The sequence below is a fragment of the Phaseolus vulgaris genome, chromosome 11 (assembly GCF_000499845.2).
Source record: "Phaseolus vulgaris cultivar G19833 chromosome 11, P. vulgaris v2.0, whole genome shotgun sequence".
Taxonomy (NCBI): Eukaryota; Viridiplantae; Streptophyta; class Magnoliopsida; order Fabales; family Fabaceae; genus Phaseolus; species Phaseolus vulgaris.
The window spans coordinates 11,178,576-11,193,875 of record NC_023749.2 but is presented as its reverse complement, the minus strand read 5'-3'; the positions used below and the strand labels follow the sequence as shown (position 1 = coordinate 11,193,875).

Here is a 15,300-nt window from a genome sequence, read left to right as displayed (position 1 = left end):
ATCAGAGTTCGACATTCAGTACGAACCCAGAGGCCCTATCAAAGGCCAAGTTTACGCAGATTTTGTGGTAGAGCTCTCCTCGGCAGGCACACACCAAGAGGAAGCCAACTTCCGGTGGGTGCTCTCAGTAGATGGGTCCTCTAACCAGCAAGGTAGTGGAGCTGGAGTCATCTTGGAGGGACCGAACGAGTTACTGATTGAAAAGGCCCTATGGTTCGCCTTCAAGGCCAGCAACAATCAAGCAGAGTACGAAGCCCTGATTGCTGTCATGCTATTAGCCAAGGAAATGGGTGTGATAGCTGTCGTTTTGCTGTCAAATTAATATGATTCTAGCGTAGACTTGTCTAACACTAGAGAGATGATAGTATAATTGTGGACAAATGTCCCCAAGTCGTCTCTCAACGAATCCAATAGTAAAATCAGTTGATCAGGGTTTAAAATCTATCTGCAAGCAATAAAAGTTAGCAATAACAATAAAGATGAAAAGGGGGTTTGAGATAGTTGTGCAAAAAATATAAAAGAGATTAAAATAGCAAATAATAAGCGGTTGATCCCAAGTTCTTCCACCATTGAATTCTTCACAGGTTCTCTAAAGAATAATCTTTTCTCAATCCTCCAACAGAGCTAAACCAGATTGAACATGCGCCGATCTGATTCAACTGAAACTCACCAGTAAAGCATGCGTCTACTGGTTTAATCCATACCCACTTTGTTCCATGCGTATACTCCATGGGAATGCTTACCTCCTCTCCCTTGAATCATGCGCCCAAGAAATTAATTAGAACAATGCGAACTAACTAAGAAACCAAAGTTTAAGATAAGGAAGACTCTCAATCATGCGTTCAAGTACAACCTCTCACAACAACTAGTTTTCCAGGAGATTAGACAATAAAAACAACTGCTATAGAGAATTAAAAATCGAAACTTTTATTGAACAAAACCTCAGACCTCAATGGGGAATTACAAAAGAATCAATAAAAAAGGTTTAGCCTTCCATGCGGAGGCAAAACAAAAGAATTACTAAGAAGAAAATAAACTAAGAAAACCCTATGAAGCTCTCCCTTTTCTCCTTGATGCTTGTGTCCTTTTATAGGCTTTTCTGCTCCAAGGATCTTGAGAGAATATTGTAGTTTATATTTTGTTAACCGTTTCCAAGTTTCTATCTTTCTAGAATTCTTGTATTTTGCAGAAGATTTGCTTCCAATTCTGTTTCTGAGATATCGTAGATTTTATTTTCTCTTTCTTCTCCTCAGAATTTGTTTCCTGTTTTGGTTCAAGAAGCAATTTGGACTTTTGCATATTTGGCCCATTCACAAAGGTAGATGCTTCCTCCGGATGATTTACTCTAAAAACACAAAATTAACAATAATAATAGTTAAGGCCCAAATAAACCCAATTATAAGAATATTAATTAAAACAATGGATTTATTTTTTATTATAGTCCAATAATCTATGAATAAGGCTAATGAGTGTGAATAAATATATGCTCATCAACGGTGTTCGAGTTGATACATGTCCCTAGAGAGTAGAATGCTCGAGTTGACTTGCTAGCTAAGCTCACCAGTTTAGGAAAGGGGGTAGGCAGAGACCATCATACAGGAAACCCTGAAGACACCTTGAACCTTCACAACAGATAATCTGGTGGGGGTCCACCAGGTCAGCACGTCGAGAGAAGGGGCGAGGAGTCATCAGTCACTGACTCAAGAGACACAGAAAACGCCTAGGATAAGCATATATCCAGTTCTTAAGGAAGAATAATTGCAGGTATGCCTGGTCAAAGGAGGAGAAACCTAGACGACGCCCTACAAGCGCTACCTGGCGGATGGGATACTCTCATTGGAACCCACTGAAGCAAGAAAAATAAAGAAAATTTTTGCCAAGTACACTCTCATCGGGGAGTTGTTCAGACACGGGTTCACCCACCCAATCTTGGTATGTGTAAGTGGTGACCAATGCGCACGGCTAATGGCAGAGCTCCATGAATGGATATGCGTGAGTCATATCGGTGGTCGATCTCTAGCATCGAAGGCCATTCGTGCGGGATAGTATTGGCCAACCATAAGGGAAGACTGCATGAGGGATGCACAACAGTGCAAGCAGTATCAACAACATGCTGACTGGCATAAGGCGCCATCAGAAGAGCTCAGGTCGATTTACAGCCCATGGCCATTCCATACCTAGGGAATCGGTATCCCAGGACCCATTCCTTTGGCAATACGATAGATGAAATACCTCGTGGTCGCCATAGAGTACTTCACGAAGTGGATAGAGGCTGAGCCAGTGGCACAGATCACGACCCACAAGATTCAGCACTTCGTGTGGAAGAACATAGTTTGTCGCTTCGGCGTATTGAAACGTTTGGTATCTGATAATGGCACACAGTTTGCAAGCCAATAGCTGGGCAAGCTATGCACAGAAGTTGGAATAAAGCAGGTGTTCGAATTAGTCGAGCACCCATAGACGAATGGGCAGGTTGAGTCTACCAATCGAGTCCAGCTTAGAGGCTTGAAGAGAAGGCTCGAGAAGGCCAAAGGGACTTGGGTGGAGGAGGTCCCTAGAATCGTGTGAGCTTACCAAACCACTCCCAGTCCACCACCAGAGAGACACCCTTCAACTTGGTGTATGGGTCGGACGCGATGATCCCCGAAGAAATCCAGGAGAGCTCGCCACGCTTCCAGAACTTCATGGCTGAAGAGTCCAACGAAGAGAGAAAGATGAACCTGGACCTACTGGATGAAGTCAGGGAGGAGGCAAGAATCAAAGCTAAAGCCTTGAAGAGAAGGGTGGAGTACAATCACAGCTCGAAGTTGAAGCCTTGCCAGTTCCAGGTCGCTGACCTGGTGATGCGGAAGGCTTACTCATACCAGCTAGAGAACAAGCTGTCCCCCAAGTGGACTGGTCCTTTCAGAGTGACAAAGGTCCTTGGGAACGGGGCATACAGGCTTGAGACGTTGGAGGGGGCGCGATTCCTCGTACATGGAATGCGACCAACCTCATGTTTTACTTCAGTTGAACTTTAGCATTGTACATAGTTCTTAGGGGACACTCTTTTTCCCTTCCAATGGTTTTTTAATGAGGTCACCCATTAAATTTCGATTGAAGTATATTCTCGAATGTTTTGTACAATGCAGATATGAACCGTTCACTTGCGTTAGAGGTCTTGAGAGCGGGAAAGGTAGGTTTGCAGAGAACACCTCCCCCTCGAGTGAGAACGCCAAGAATGAACAAGTATGGTTCACCAGTGAAATCCTCCTTCACCTTTGAGTGGAAATGAGGTCAGTTACGAACCGTCTTGGGTTAGAAGTCTCGAGAGCGGGAGAGGTAGGTTCGCAGAGAACACCTCCCCCTCGAGTGAGAACGCCAAGGCTAAACGGCGCACTTCACAGTTAAACCTCCCCTTGGCTTCATACAGTGAGGACGAGGTTAGTTCAGAACTTTCCCCATGGGTTAGAGGTCTCAAAGGGGGGCAGGATGGTTCGTAGAGAATGCCTCCCTCCCTCTTTGAGTGAGAACGCCAGGGGAAAAAAGTAAGGTTTGCCAGTTAAATCCTCCCTTGACTTTTATACAACAAGGACGAGGTCAGTTATGAGTTTCTCCTTGGGCTAGAAGTCTCGAGACTGGGCAAGACGGTTCGTAGAGAACGTCTCCCTCTTTTGAGTGAGAGTGCCGTAATGGAGACAGTGTCATCCAGAGGGTGAACTCTCTCCAAACTCATTGGGGTCAGATTGGGGACAAATGTGAATCCCTTCTTGGGTTAGAAGAATTGAAGCGGGATAGCGTGGAGTACGCCTCCCTCTCGAGTGAGAACGCTAAGGCAAGGACAACACGGTTCACTAGCGGCCTCAACAAAACATCTCCCTACTCAGTAAGGTAGGAGCAGAGTCAGTTAGAGGCTCTCTCTCTTCGTCTTATGAAGCAGATTCAAAGAGTGATTATCGGAGGTTCCCTCTCCTTTGTGTTATGGAGGTGAGGTCAGTTTAAAGTTCGTATGCACGTCACCGCTGTCTTAAGCCATAATGAAGAGAGAAAGGCAGTGCGGGGACGGATAGGCGTGCTACCTAGAGTATGAATGATCGTCAGAAGCGTCGTTAGCAGATGGTTAGTGCGAGGCATGATAGTTAGCGATCAAGATGAAGGGACGAACTGAAGTAAGACAAAGGCGCAACAATTAACAGGTCGAGATAAAAAAAAAGGCAGTTAAAACAGTTAAAGTCAAACAAGCATTCATAAATATAAATCAGATTGTTCTGGAACAGGCCAAATACAAGTTAAGAAGGAGGGGCCCTAGGCACAATCTGTTGAATCAAGTGTGTTCAAGCTTTGAAGAATCCAAATCCTTTGTGTTTGATGGAAGGCTTGAGGTGCTTGTTGTTGCTGGTGTGCTTTAGAATAGGATCTGGGGTAGATTATATTTGTAATCCACTCTTTGTTGAATCTAAAGCTTAAGTGTTTTCTAATCTTTTTAAAATTAAAGTTTTATTCAAACTAAGTGAAAACAACCTGTTGTTTTGTCGAAACAATCGATTGTTTTATACTTAGGTGTTTTTGAAAAAGTTTAAAAACTGTTTTGGATGGTTGACTTGCTGTCAAACCCAAACAACCGATTGATTCGCTATTTCAACCGATTGTTTGTTTGGAATCATAACAGAAATAATTTTGTTTGTTAAAAGAGCTTTAATTGATTTCATAACTGAATACGCTTCTGCTTTAAATGCTTTGACCAAGATTTCAATACTATAAATAATTTGTTAATGTTTTATAACAGACAAAAAGAAAGAAAAACATATTTGAGTTTTTCAAAGAGTTTTGAAGCATTTGAGTTTGAACTTGAGCTTTGGTCATTCAAAAGAGAAGTGAAATAGGATTACTCTGTATTGATTTCAGTTGATTCTGTAACTGTGTAATTCGTTCTGTGATTTATGTACATTCTGGTGTTGTAAAGCCAAGAAGGCTTGTGTGCTCTTGAGGCTGTCAAGATCAACATTCTTGGTGGTGTATGTGCTGAGCCAAAGGAAGTGTGTGTCTTGAGGGGATCAAGGTTACTTCTTTGGTGGTGTGTGTATGTAATTTGGATTTGATTACCTAGTGGATTTCCCAGTGGTTTCTGGGAAACTGGATGTAGCTCTTGGGTTAAGAGTGAATCAGTATAAACTGTTTGTGCATTTCTCTCTTCGTTAAACTCTTTAATTTCAGTTGCTGTTATATTTACTGGTATAAACAACCCATTGTTTCTGCGAAACAACTGATTGTTTTACTGTTTTGAGCTTTGTTCTTGGCAAACTGAATTCCTATATCTGGTTTCTTGCAAAGAATTTCATTCTATCTCGAAAAGTTTGCGAAAACTCTCTTTAAACCATTCACCCCCCTCTAGTTTAAAGCCATACATTCTAACAATTGGTATCAGAGCTTGGTACTTGAAAAATACTCAAGTTTGATCCTAAAATCTTTTTTCAATGGCTGAAAAACTACCTTTTGGAGAGGGTGCATCAATCAACAAACTACCTCTTTTCTGTGGTTTGAATTACCAATTCTGGAAATTTAGGATGAAAATCTTTGTTGAATCTCTTGACAAGGGAATTTGGGATGCAATTGAAAATGGTCCTTTTATTCCAAAATTTGAAAAAGATGGATCTTCCATTGAAAAATGTTGGTCTCAATGGACTGATTCTGAAAACAAGAAGGCCAAATTTGATTGTATTGCTAAGAACATTATAACATCTGCCTTGAATTCAGATGAATTTTTCAGGATTTCTCAATGCTCTTCGGCCAAGGAGATGTGGGACACTTTGGAGGTGACTCATGAAGGAACCAATGATGTGAAGAGAGCTAGAAAGCATACTCTAATTCAGGAATATAAAATGTTTAGAATGCTTAAAAGTGAGTCAATCGATGAAGTACAAAAAAGGTTCACCCACATCATCAACCACCTTATGAGCCTTGGGAAAACATTTGATAAAGAAGAGCTAAATATCAAGATCCTCAAGTGTCTTGATAGATCATGGCAACCAAAGGTGACAACAATTTCTGAGTCAAAAGATTTGACATCCTTGACAATGACTTCTTTATTTGGTAAGCTTAGAGAACATGAGTGAGAAATGAATAGACTCAATGTTCAAGAGAGTGAAGACAAGCATGTGAGAAGCATTACCTTGAAAGCTGCCAAGCACAAAAGCAAGCAAGAATCAAGTGATGAAAGTGAAGAAGAAAACCTAGTTTGCTGTCCAAGAAGTTTAGTAGATTTTTGAAGAAAATCGCAACAAAGAAGCCAACAAAGAAAGGTATGGCAATAAGAAAAATAGTGATTTCAATTCTAACAACTATACTTGCTTTGGTTGTGGTGAATAATGGCACATTAAAGCAGATTGCCCAAACAAAGAAAACAATGAAAAGAAATCAAGCCACAAGGAGAAAAAGGGAAAGTCAAGAAGATCATACATAGCTTGGGATGAGAATGAAGTCTCCTCTTCAAGCTCATCATCGAGTGAAAAAGAAACAACAAACATATGCTTGATTGCAGAAGAAGATGATGAGCCATGTAGCTCAAGTGATGTAAGTTCATGTGCTTCTCTAGATGCTGAAAATTATAGTAAATTGCTTGAAGCTTTTCAAGAAACACATGAAGAAGCTAACCGATTGGTTCTCTCAAACAACCGTTTGAAAGGGCTTAACAACTGGCTTAAAAAAAAGGGTTAAGACACTTGAAGATGAGCTAAAAAAATCAAAAAATGATTTTGAAAATCTGGAAAATCATTGCAAAAACTCTTCTCATATGTGTGACTCTCTAGTTTGTGAAAATTGTGAAAATCTTGAAAAAAAAATGCATTATCTTGTTAGTACTGTGGATAAGCTTTCAAAAGGAAAATCCAACTTTGAGAATGTCTTCGCATCTCAAAATTGTGTGTTCGGAAGAGCTGAATTAGGTTTTAATCCACAGAACAAGCAAGATAATTTTTCAAAGAATTTTTCAAAGAATTTTTTAAAACTGCCAGTAAAGCAATCGATTGTTAAGTCGAAACAACCAGTTGTTACGTGCTTTTATTGCATGAAGAGAGGCCATTATGTTAGATTCTACAAAATAAGGAAATATTCTGTTCCCGGAGGTTTTATGAAATGGATTCCCAAAGGTTGTGAGGTTTCAAATGATAAAAATAAATCAAATGGACCCACATTTGTAAGGGGACCAAAACTTGTTGCTTGAATTCATGTTTATGCAGGGAATCTAGAAGAAAATGAAGCTTTGAGTCATATGATCAGGTTCTTGGAAGGAAAAGATTAACACTGGAACTCAATCAATGTTATGTACCAGTCCAAGTCTTTTCAAAAGTTAAAAGAAGCTTCTTGATCACAAACCAATGACTCATTGAAGGGACCTCATAAAAGGATAAGACCTTCCTTAACTATGCCTTTGATTTGTTAATTACTATTTCATGTTTAAAAACTCTTTCTCTGAATAATTACATCTGTTTTTTAATCCTTCTCAGTCAATATTTGAAAAATCTCAATCTGTCTACTAGCTGCAGAAAAACAACCGATTGTTTCCTCGAAACAACTGATTGTTTCCTCTCTGACAACACTGTGAAAGAATGGATTTAATTTCTTTTTGAATTCTGTTTGTTGCAGATCTCAATTATGAAAAGATCCTGAGTCAATAAAGCTGTATTGAAAGCATGATTATGTTCTGGAGGAAGTTGCAACATGTCATAAAGGAATATATTCCATAATCTTGAAAATTCAAGAGCCTTTATGACTAGTCAAAGATCACATTTGATAACCATGTGGTTTTCTGCTTTTTCTGGCATTTTCTGTGCAGGTCTTGTTCAAGTCTTTTCTCTTTGAAGACTGAAACCCACTCACATCAATTGATTGCAGTAAGGTTCAGCTTTTCTATAAATTCTGGTGCAACGGTTCTCTCTCACAAGAACAATCAATTGAGCCATCTCTTGCAACATCTCTTGCTCTCTTTGTGTGAGACCCTTTGCCTCTTTTTCTGCTATCATGGAGTCCACTCCTCCTACATCAAAGAGGATCAAAACAAGAGCTATGAGGTCTAGAGGGAGAATTGAGGGCTGGTTTTCAGGGGATAATGAGCTCATTGAGAGATATCGTTTTGAAACAAGCACAAAGATGATCAACAACCCCAAAGTTGTTTCCTTTCATTGGCTAAAAAGTCAAAAGCATGACAATGTGAGAAAGCTTCTAAAAGATCAATTGCTGAGAAGATTCTTGGAGATGAAGGGAAACATATACCTTGATTTAATTCGGGTATTCTACACCAACCTTAAGTTTGAAGGAAACAACCTTGTTTCTCATGTGAAAGGTGTAGACATGGAGATTACCCATGATGTGTGGATTGCAGTAACAGGTTTAAAGTATGTTGGTCTAAGGATTAATAAGAGAAATCTTGGAGTAGTGGAGGATTTCAACAAAGGCCAATACTACAAGAGTTGCTTGAAGAATCAACAAGCCCAAGTGAGAACTTGTTCTGTTGGAGGCTTGAAGTTGGATGAAAGGGTGCTTGCTCTTATTGTTACTTGGATTCTAACTCCAAGAGGGAGCAACCATTCTGTCTTAACAGAAGAAGATCTTGTATACATCTACTGCATCATGAAGAAGATCAAGATCAATTGGATTCATATCATCAAAGAACATATGCAAAAATCCATGAGGTTAAGTGACTACCACTATCCCTATGCTGTTTTAATCTCTAAATTCTTGCTCTATTTTGAAGTGAATCTTGAAGATGAGACCTCTAAGTTGGTTAAATCAACACAGGAAATGAACAATGGCTCTCTAAGCAAGATGGGATTCACCAAAATAAATGGAAAATGGGTTAGCAAAGATAGTGATCATGGTGGTTCATCAAGTGCTATAACTGCTGATTTTGATGAAGAAGATCAAGTTGCTGATATGGATATTCACAATGAAGATCATCCTGCAACTACCTTTGAAGCTGGAACAAGTGCAGGACATCAAGGAGATGAGATGCCTTATATGTCTTCTTTTGAAAGATACATGGTGAATAGGCTTGATGGCTTTGATGAAAATCAAACAAATCTCCATGATCTTTGTGTGACCAATTTCCAGGAATTGACAACAGATTCAATAACATGGATACTCGGTTTATGACCCTGGATGAACAGATTGAAGTTGTTCAGAACCAGAACTTTGAACTTCAGTATGGCAAGGATGATTGAAGGAAAAACAACCGGTTGAATGATCGAAACAACCGCTTGTTTTTGCCCTGTATTAGTTTAAGTGATTTTGCTTTTAAATTTTGTATAATCTGGAACAATTGTCTTTTTATATCTTTTTATTGACTATTTGTGAAGACAAATAGGGGGAGATTTTATGTTGTGTTGTCTTTTATTTTCTGCAAACTCTATGTTTTGTTTAAGTGAACTTTAATTTTGCTGCTTTGTTGCTGATATGCTGGTATTTCTGGTGGTTTTTAGCTGATGTTTTGGTTAAACAAAACATGTTTTGTTTTACTGCTCTAACCTTTTATCAAAGATATTGTGCTTTGCTTAAACTTTGTTTTTTCAGGAACTGCTTCAGATTTAAACAAGTACAACACAAGCAATGAGGGATTTGTCTTCACCAAATAAGGGGAGATTGTTGAATCAAGTGTGTTCAAGCTTTGAAGAATCCAAATCCTTTGTGTTTGATGGAAGGTTGGAGATGCTAGCTGTTGCTGGTGTGCTTTAGAATAGGATCTGGGGTAGATTATATTTGTAATCCACTCTTTGTTGAATCTAAAGCTTAAGTGTTTTCAAATCTTTTAAGATTAAATTGTTTTTCAAACTAAGTGAAAACCAACCTCTTGTTTTGTCGAAACAACCGATTGTTTTATACTTAGGTGTTTTTGAAAAAGTTTGAAAACTGTTTTGGATGGTTGACTTGCTGTCAAACCCAAACAACCGATTGATTCGCTATTTCAGCCGATTGTTTGTTTGGAATCCTAACAGAAACAATTTTGTTTGTTGAAAGAGCTTTAATTGATTTCATAACTGAATACGATCCTGCTTTAAATGCTTTGACCAAGATTTAAATACTATAAATAGTTTGTTAATGTTTTATAACAGACAACAAGAAAGAAAAACATATTTAAGTTTTTCAAAGAGTTTTGAAGCATTTGAGTTTGAACTTGAGCTTTGGTTATTCAAGAGAGAAGTGAAATAGGATTACTCTGTATTGATTTCAGTTGATTCTGTAACTGTGTAATTCGTTCTGTGATTTGTGTACATTCTGGTGTTGTAAAGCCAAGAAGGGTTATGTGCTCTTGAGGTTGTCAAGATCAACATTCTTGGTGGTGTATGTGCTGAGCCAAAGGAAGTGTGTGTCTTGAGGGGATCAAGGTTACTTCTTTGGTGGTGTGTGTATGTAATCTAGATTTGATTACCTAGTGGATTTCCCAGTGGTTTCTGGGAAACTGGATGTAGCTCTTGGGTTAAGAGTGAACCAGTATAAACTGTTTGTGCATTTCTCTCTTTCTTAAACTCTTTAATTTCAGTTGCTGTTATTTTTACTAGTATAAACAACCGATTGTTTCTGCGAAACAACTGATTGTTTTTCTGTTGATTTTCTGTTTTGAGATTTATTCTTGGCAAACTGAATTCCAAAATCTGGTTTCTTGCAAAGAATTTCATTCTATCTTGAAAAGTTTGTGAAAACCCTCTTTAAACCATTCACCCCCCCTCTAGTTTAAAGCCATACTTTCTAACAATTGGTATCAGAGCTTGGTACTTGAAAAATACTCAAGTTTGATCCTAAAATCTTTTTTCAATGGCTGAAAAACTACCATTTGGAGAGGGTGCATCAATCAACAAACCACCTCTTTTCTGTGGTTTGAATTACCAATTCTGGAAAGTTAGGATGAAAATCTTTGTTGAATCTCTTGACAAAGGAATTTGGGATGCAATTGAAAATGGTCCTTTTATTCCAAAATTTGAAAAAGATGGATCTTCCATTGAAAAACCTTGGTCTCAATGGACTGATTCTGAAAACAAGAAACCCAGAAAAAGCAGAGGAACAGAGGAAAAAGCAGAGAAAACCTAAAGTGCAGGAATATAAGCAGTCCCAGGAAGTTATCGAGCAGCGAAATCAAAAAATAAGGGCGATCAATGGATAAAAATCATACCTTTTAATTGATGTAGGTTGAAAGTTTTTGTTTTTGGAGAAAGAAAGTGAGAGCGCTCGAAGAAGAAGATGAAGCGATCAAAGGAGTTTCAGAAAGTGATGGAACAGTGATTGAAGCGCGCGTTTTCGAAAACTTAACATAAACAAAGAAGCGCAAGCAACGTTAAGCCCTGGCAGTTGATCTAGACACGTGTGCGCAGATTAAAACGGGCATAGAGAAGTGTCACTTCGGTGCACTGTTCACGTCCTGTCACACAGAGCCACGTTGGTCGCTAGGGGTGACGACATAGTCTCTTTGTTGAATAAATTAACAGCTCGAGACTGGGGGGCTTGTGTACCGACCAGTCCTCAGACGTCTTTGACTGCTAATGGAAGTGGGCCACGTAAGCTAGGTCCCACAAGCGGCATGGGCCAGTGCCTTGCAGACAGTACGCCCAGGGTGCCGAAAAGTGGTTAGACATCGATCACCAGGGTGTGCTTATGTGTCCTCGGCAACAGATTCATCGGGCATCGGTGACTCAAACAACGGAGCTGGGCCACGAGAGGTGGATCCCAAGCAACAAACCAGTTATTAGTAGGGAAAAGCCTAGATCACGAGGGGTCCATGCGTGCGGGGTGAATGAAGCGTTCAGGTGTAGCACAAGTAAAGAACCGCTGGGAAGGTTAAGGCCCATGAGGGTTACGTCCCAGGGGTGGGTTGCATGCATGGCATGTGAACAAGTAGGGTAATCCCAGGACGGATGGCCCCAGAGATTAGGTGCACAAGGTGGTACCCAGGTGGTCATCCCATCAGAGGTTGCACTCTAGTAAGGGAGCCTTACGTGCTAGATTGCCCTAAGAGTGGGTGATAGCGGCACTAAGGCACACACCCTCAGAAACCCTAATGTGGGTGGTGGAAATAGTGGAAACCCTAGAGTATATAAAGGGTTGTAACAAACCTAATAAGGTACGCAACATTTTACGCAAAACACAAACAGTTTTACACAGAGCTTTACAACTAAGAGTTTTGGGGTTTCCTAGACTCAGTATTGACTTGAGCATCAGAGTGCAAACGAACTCTAGGGCGCCCCTTTGTCTTTGCAGGTTCAGGTGTTTGATCGAAGGAAAGCACTAACGAAGGCAGAGAGAATTAGGCGTGTGATCGTCATGAGACGTACGAAGGCCTTGGTGGACAGCGCGTCAGGTTGCCGACTTCTCAGTTTTCTGGATGCCTTCTCAAGCTATAACCAAATCCGGATGCATCCTCGAGACGAATACAAGACAACATTCATGACAGAGCTCTCTAGTTATTGCTAGAAGGTGATGCCTTTTGAGCTCAAGAATGCTGGGGCGATGATGACTTTTTACGGCAAGTGCATCGCATTTTTCAGAAGTAATAATTGTCCCTAAAGACGGATATCGATCCCACAAGGAACAGTGAATTATCAAGTACAATAATCGCTAAATATAGAACAAAACAATTAAAAGTGTGTTGAAAGTGGTTGTGTTGGCGATGATCAATAAGAAAACAAACAAAGAATTTGTTGTTTCAAGTTGGAAAAATAGGGATTCGGTTTCATCTCTCTCACTCTCATGTATTTTGATTAGCATGTCAATATTAAGTTCTTTGATTGAAATTGATGCCCGTATAAAAATCATTTATATCGATTCCTCGCATATAAAATTCTTAAGAATGACTCCTAACTATCAATCCCTTGCATAATTATAAGAACAACTTAGAACGAAACTCAGACGTTTAATAGCAATTAACATTTCAAGTCTATTTCTAACACTCAAATATGTTAAGAATTTTTATTTCTATCACCTCAATATATAAGAGTTCGAGCAGATTATTCCTAATCACAAAGGGTAGAATTAGCCACGCATACTTTTAGCACCTTCCATTCTCCCAATTGGGTTACAATTCACTCTATGGTGTTTTCCTCTCAATCTGGCACACTAGGGTTAAGCCTCTAGCCCTCTATTTATCCTAGTTTTCTAGGGTTAAGTTGCTTCTTGTGTCGCGTTAATGGGCTAAGTTATAAAACATAAAAAAGGCTAAATCTTTCTTTGCATCTTTTTCCATTCTCGGACCTTCTAGCTTTCTCTTTTTAGCTAAATTTTTTCTCCTTTACTTCAAATCTTCAATCCTCCCTAAAAATATGCAATTAACACCAAATTTGGGAATAAAATTCTCTTATTCAAATAAAGCTCATAAAAATGTAAAAAGGTATAAATCCACAAACTAGGGATGGTTTTATATGTAATTAGTAATAAATCCTCATAAGTGCCTATATTTTAATATGAAATATTACTGAAATTAGACACTTATCACGCGACCTACCAGAGGCTGATGGACAGGGTTCTCACCCCTATGATAGGGTGAAACGTCCAGGTATATGTGGATGATATGGTCGTCACCTCCAAGGAGAAGGACCAGCACATTGCCGATCTAGATGAGCTATTCACCACAATAGCCAAGTATAAATTGAAGTTAAATCTCGAAAAATGTGTATTCGGGGTGGAAGCAGGGAAATTCTTAGGGTTTCTCCTCACTGATCGGGGAATAAAGGCGAACCCCGAGAAGTATGCGACGATCATAGTGATGAGAAGCCCGACATCGGTGAAGTAGGTACAACAGCTAACAGGATGAATGGCCGTCCTATCCCGATTTTTATTAGAAGGAGGAGATAGGGGGCATCCCTATTTCCAGTGTTTGAAGAGGAACAACCGATTTGTGTGGACAAATGAGTGTGACGAATTGTTCCTCAAGCTGAAGGAGTACCTGGCCAGCCCGCCAATTCAGTGCAAGCCACTGCTAGGTACTCCCCTCCGTCTTTACTTCGCTATCACAGATCGAGCGATCAGCTCGGTCTTAGTACAGGAGCAGGATCACATCCAGAGGCTTGTATATTTTGTCAGCAAAGTATTGCAGGGGCCCGAGGTGGCTATCAGGCCATTGAAAAGGCGACCCTAGTGGTTGTATTTGCAACACGAAGGCTCCGCTACTATTTTCAGAGTTTACGGTGATTGTGATGACCGACCTTCCCATCCGCAAGGTCTCACAAAAACCTAACGTGGCGGGTCGGATGGTGCGCTGGGTGGTCGAGCTGTCTGAGTTTGATGTGCAGTGTGAGCCGAGAGTTCCTATCTGTTGAAGATGGTTGCTGCCCCTTCAAGATTGTGTTTGATGAAGACTTATATGTAGTGTTTGATGAAGACTTTCATGTACTTCTCATGTATTTTTGCTTTGCTTTAAGTATGTCTTAGTTAGTGCTTAGAGGTTGTCTAAGAGTGGCTTTTTGCTGAGTAACTCACCTCATAACCACTGGCCATGTGATAAGAACAAGCATAAATTTTCTTAAACTGTTTTTCACATGTTTTACACAAAAACACGTTTACTGCATAAAAATAAATCTGTTCTTTTCTAAATAAACAGATTCATTTTTTTTTCACTGATGCCTTGGCTAAGTCTTGTAAAAATTAGATTTTGTGCATCAGGTATTTTTGACTAAGTCTTCTTCTTTTCAAAACGACTGAGTTTCAAACAGTTAAACTTTCTCTGTTTTCGTTTTGAAAAATAAATCTGTTCATCTGTAAATGAATAGATTCTTTTTGCCTCTGGTGCCATGTCAAGCTTAAACGTTTTTCAACTTTATCTCAGCACCAGAATGGTTGACTAAGTCTCCTCACTTAACAGATTCTCTAACTGCTTTTTGAAAATAAATCTGTTCATTTTATTTTCAATCTGTTCATTTTATAACAACTTTAACTGTTTTTCAAAAATCTGTTATTAGCTGGTTTTCTATAAAATGCAAACTTGTTTCTGAGGTTAACAACGATTCAAACAATTCATACATTTGCAAAAACAAGTTTTGACAGCAGAGAGTTAAGTGTTTACAAAGGATTAACATTTGTTCTTCAAAGATTTCAAAAATCACAAAGTGTTTGTTCTTGGTTTGGTTTCAAAAGCTTGGTGTGAGGTGCAACTACTGTTCTAGCAATCTTGCCTACTGGTTTAAGGCAGATCTGTGTATCCTCAATCAGGTGTAGTCGTTTCACATCTCTTTCTTGTAATAGTTTGGTTGAACACTCTTCTTGATAGGTGTTCTTGAAGAGTGGGTGTGTGTGTATGCTGAAATAGGTTTTTTCAGCAAGAGTACCTAAGTTCTTGTAGGTTTCAAG

The 15,300-nt window shown here is 39.4% G+C and overlaps 1 protein-coding gene across 1 annotated transcript; it reads left to right on the top strand.

Annotated features, from left to right (window-relative positions):
* The first annotated feature begins 2,636 nt into the window (after positions 1 to 2,636).
* Positions 2,637 to 3,020, top strand: LOC137834144 (uncharacterized). The gene has a single exon (XM_068642209.1). The coding sequence runs from the start codon at positions 2,637 to 2,639 to the stop codon at positions 3,018 to 3,020; it is 384 nt and encodes a 127-aa protein (XP_068498310.1).
* Positions 3,021 to 15,300: the final 12,280 nt, after the last annotated feature.

What these genes read in the sequence shown, in the direction of transcription:
- LOC137834144 (XM_068642209.1), top strand. Translation starts at nt 2,637, where the DNA reads ATGATCCCCGAAGAAATCCAGGAGAGCTCGCCACGCTTCCAGAACTTC.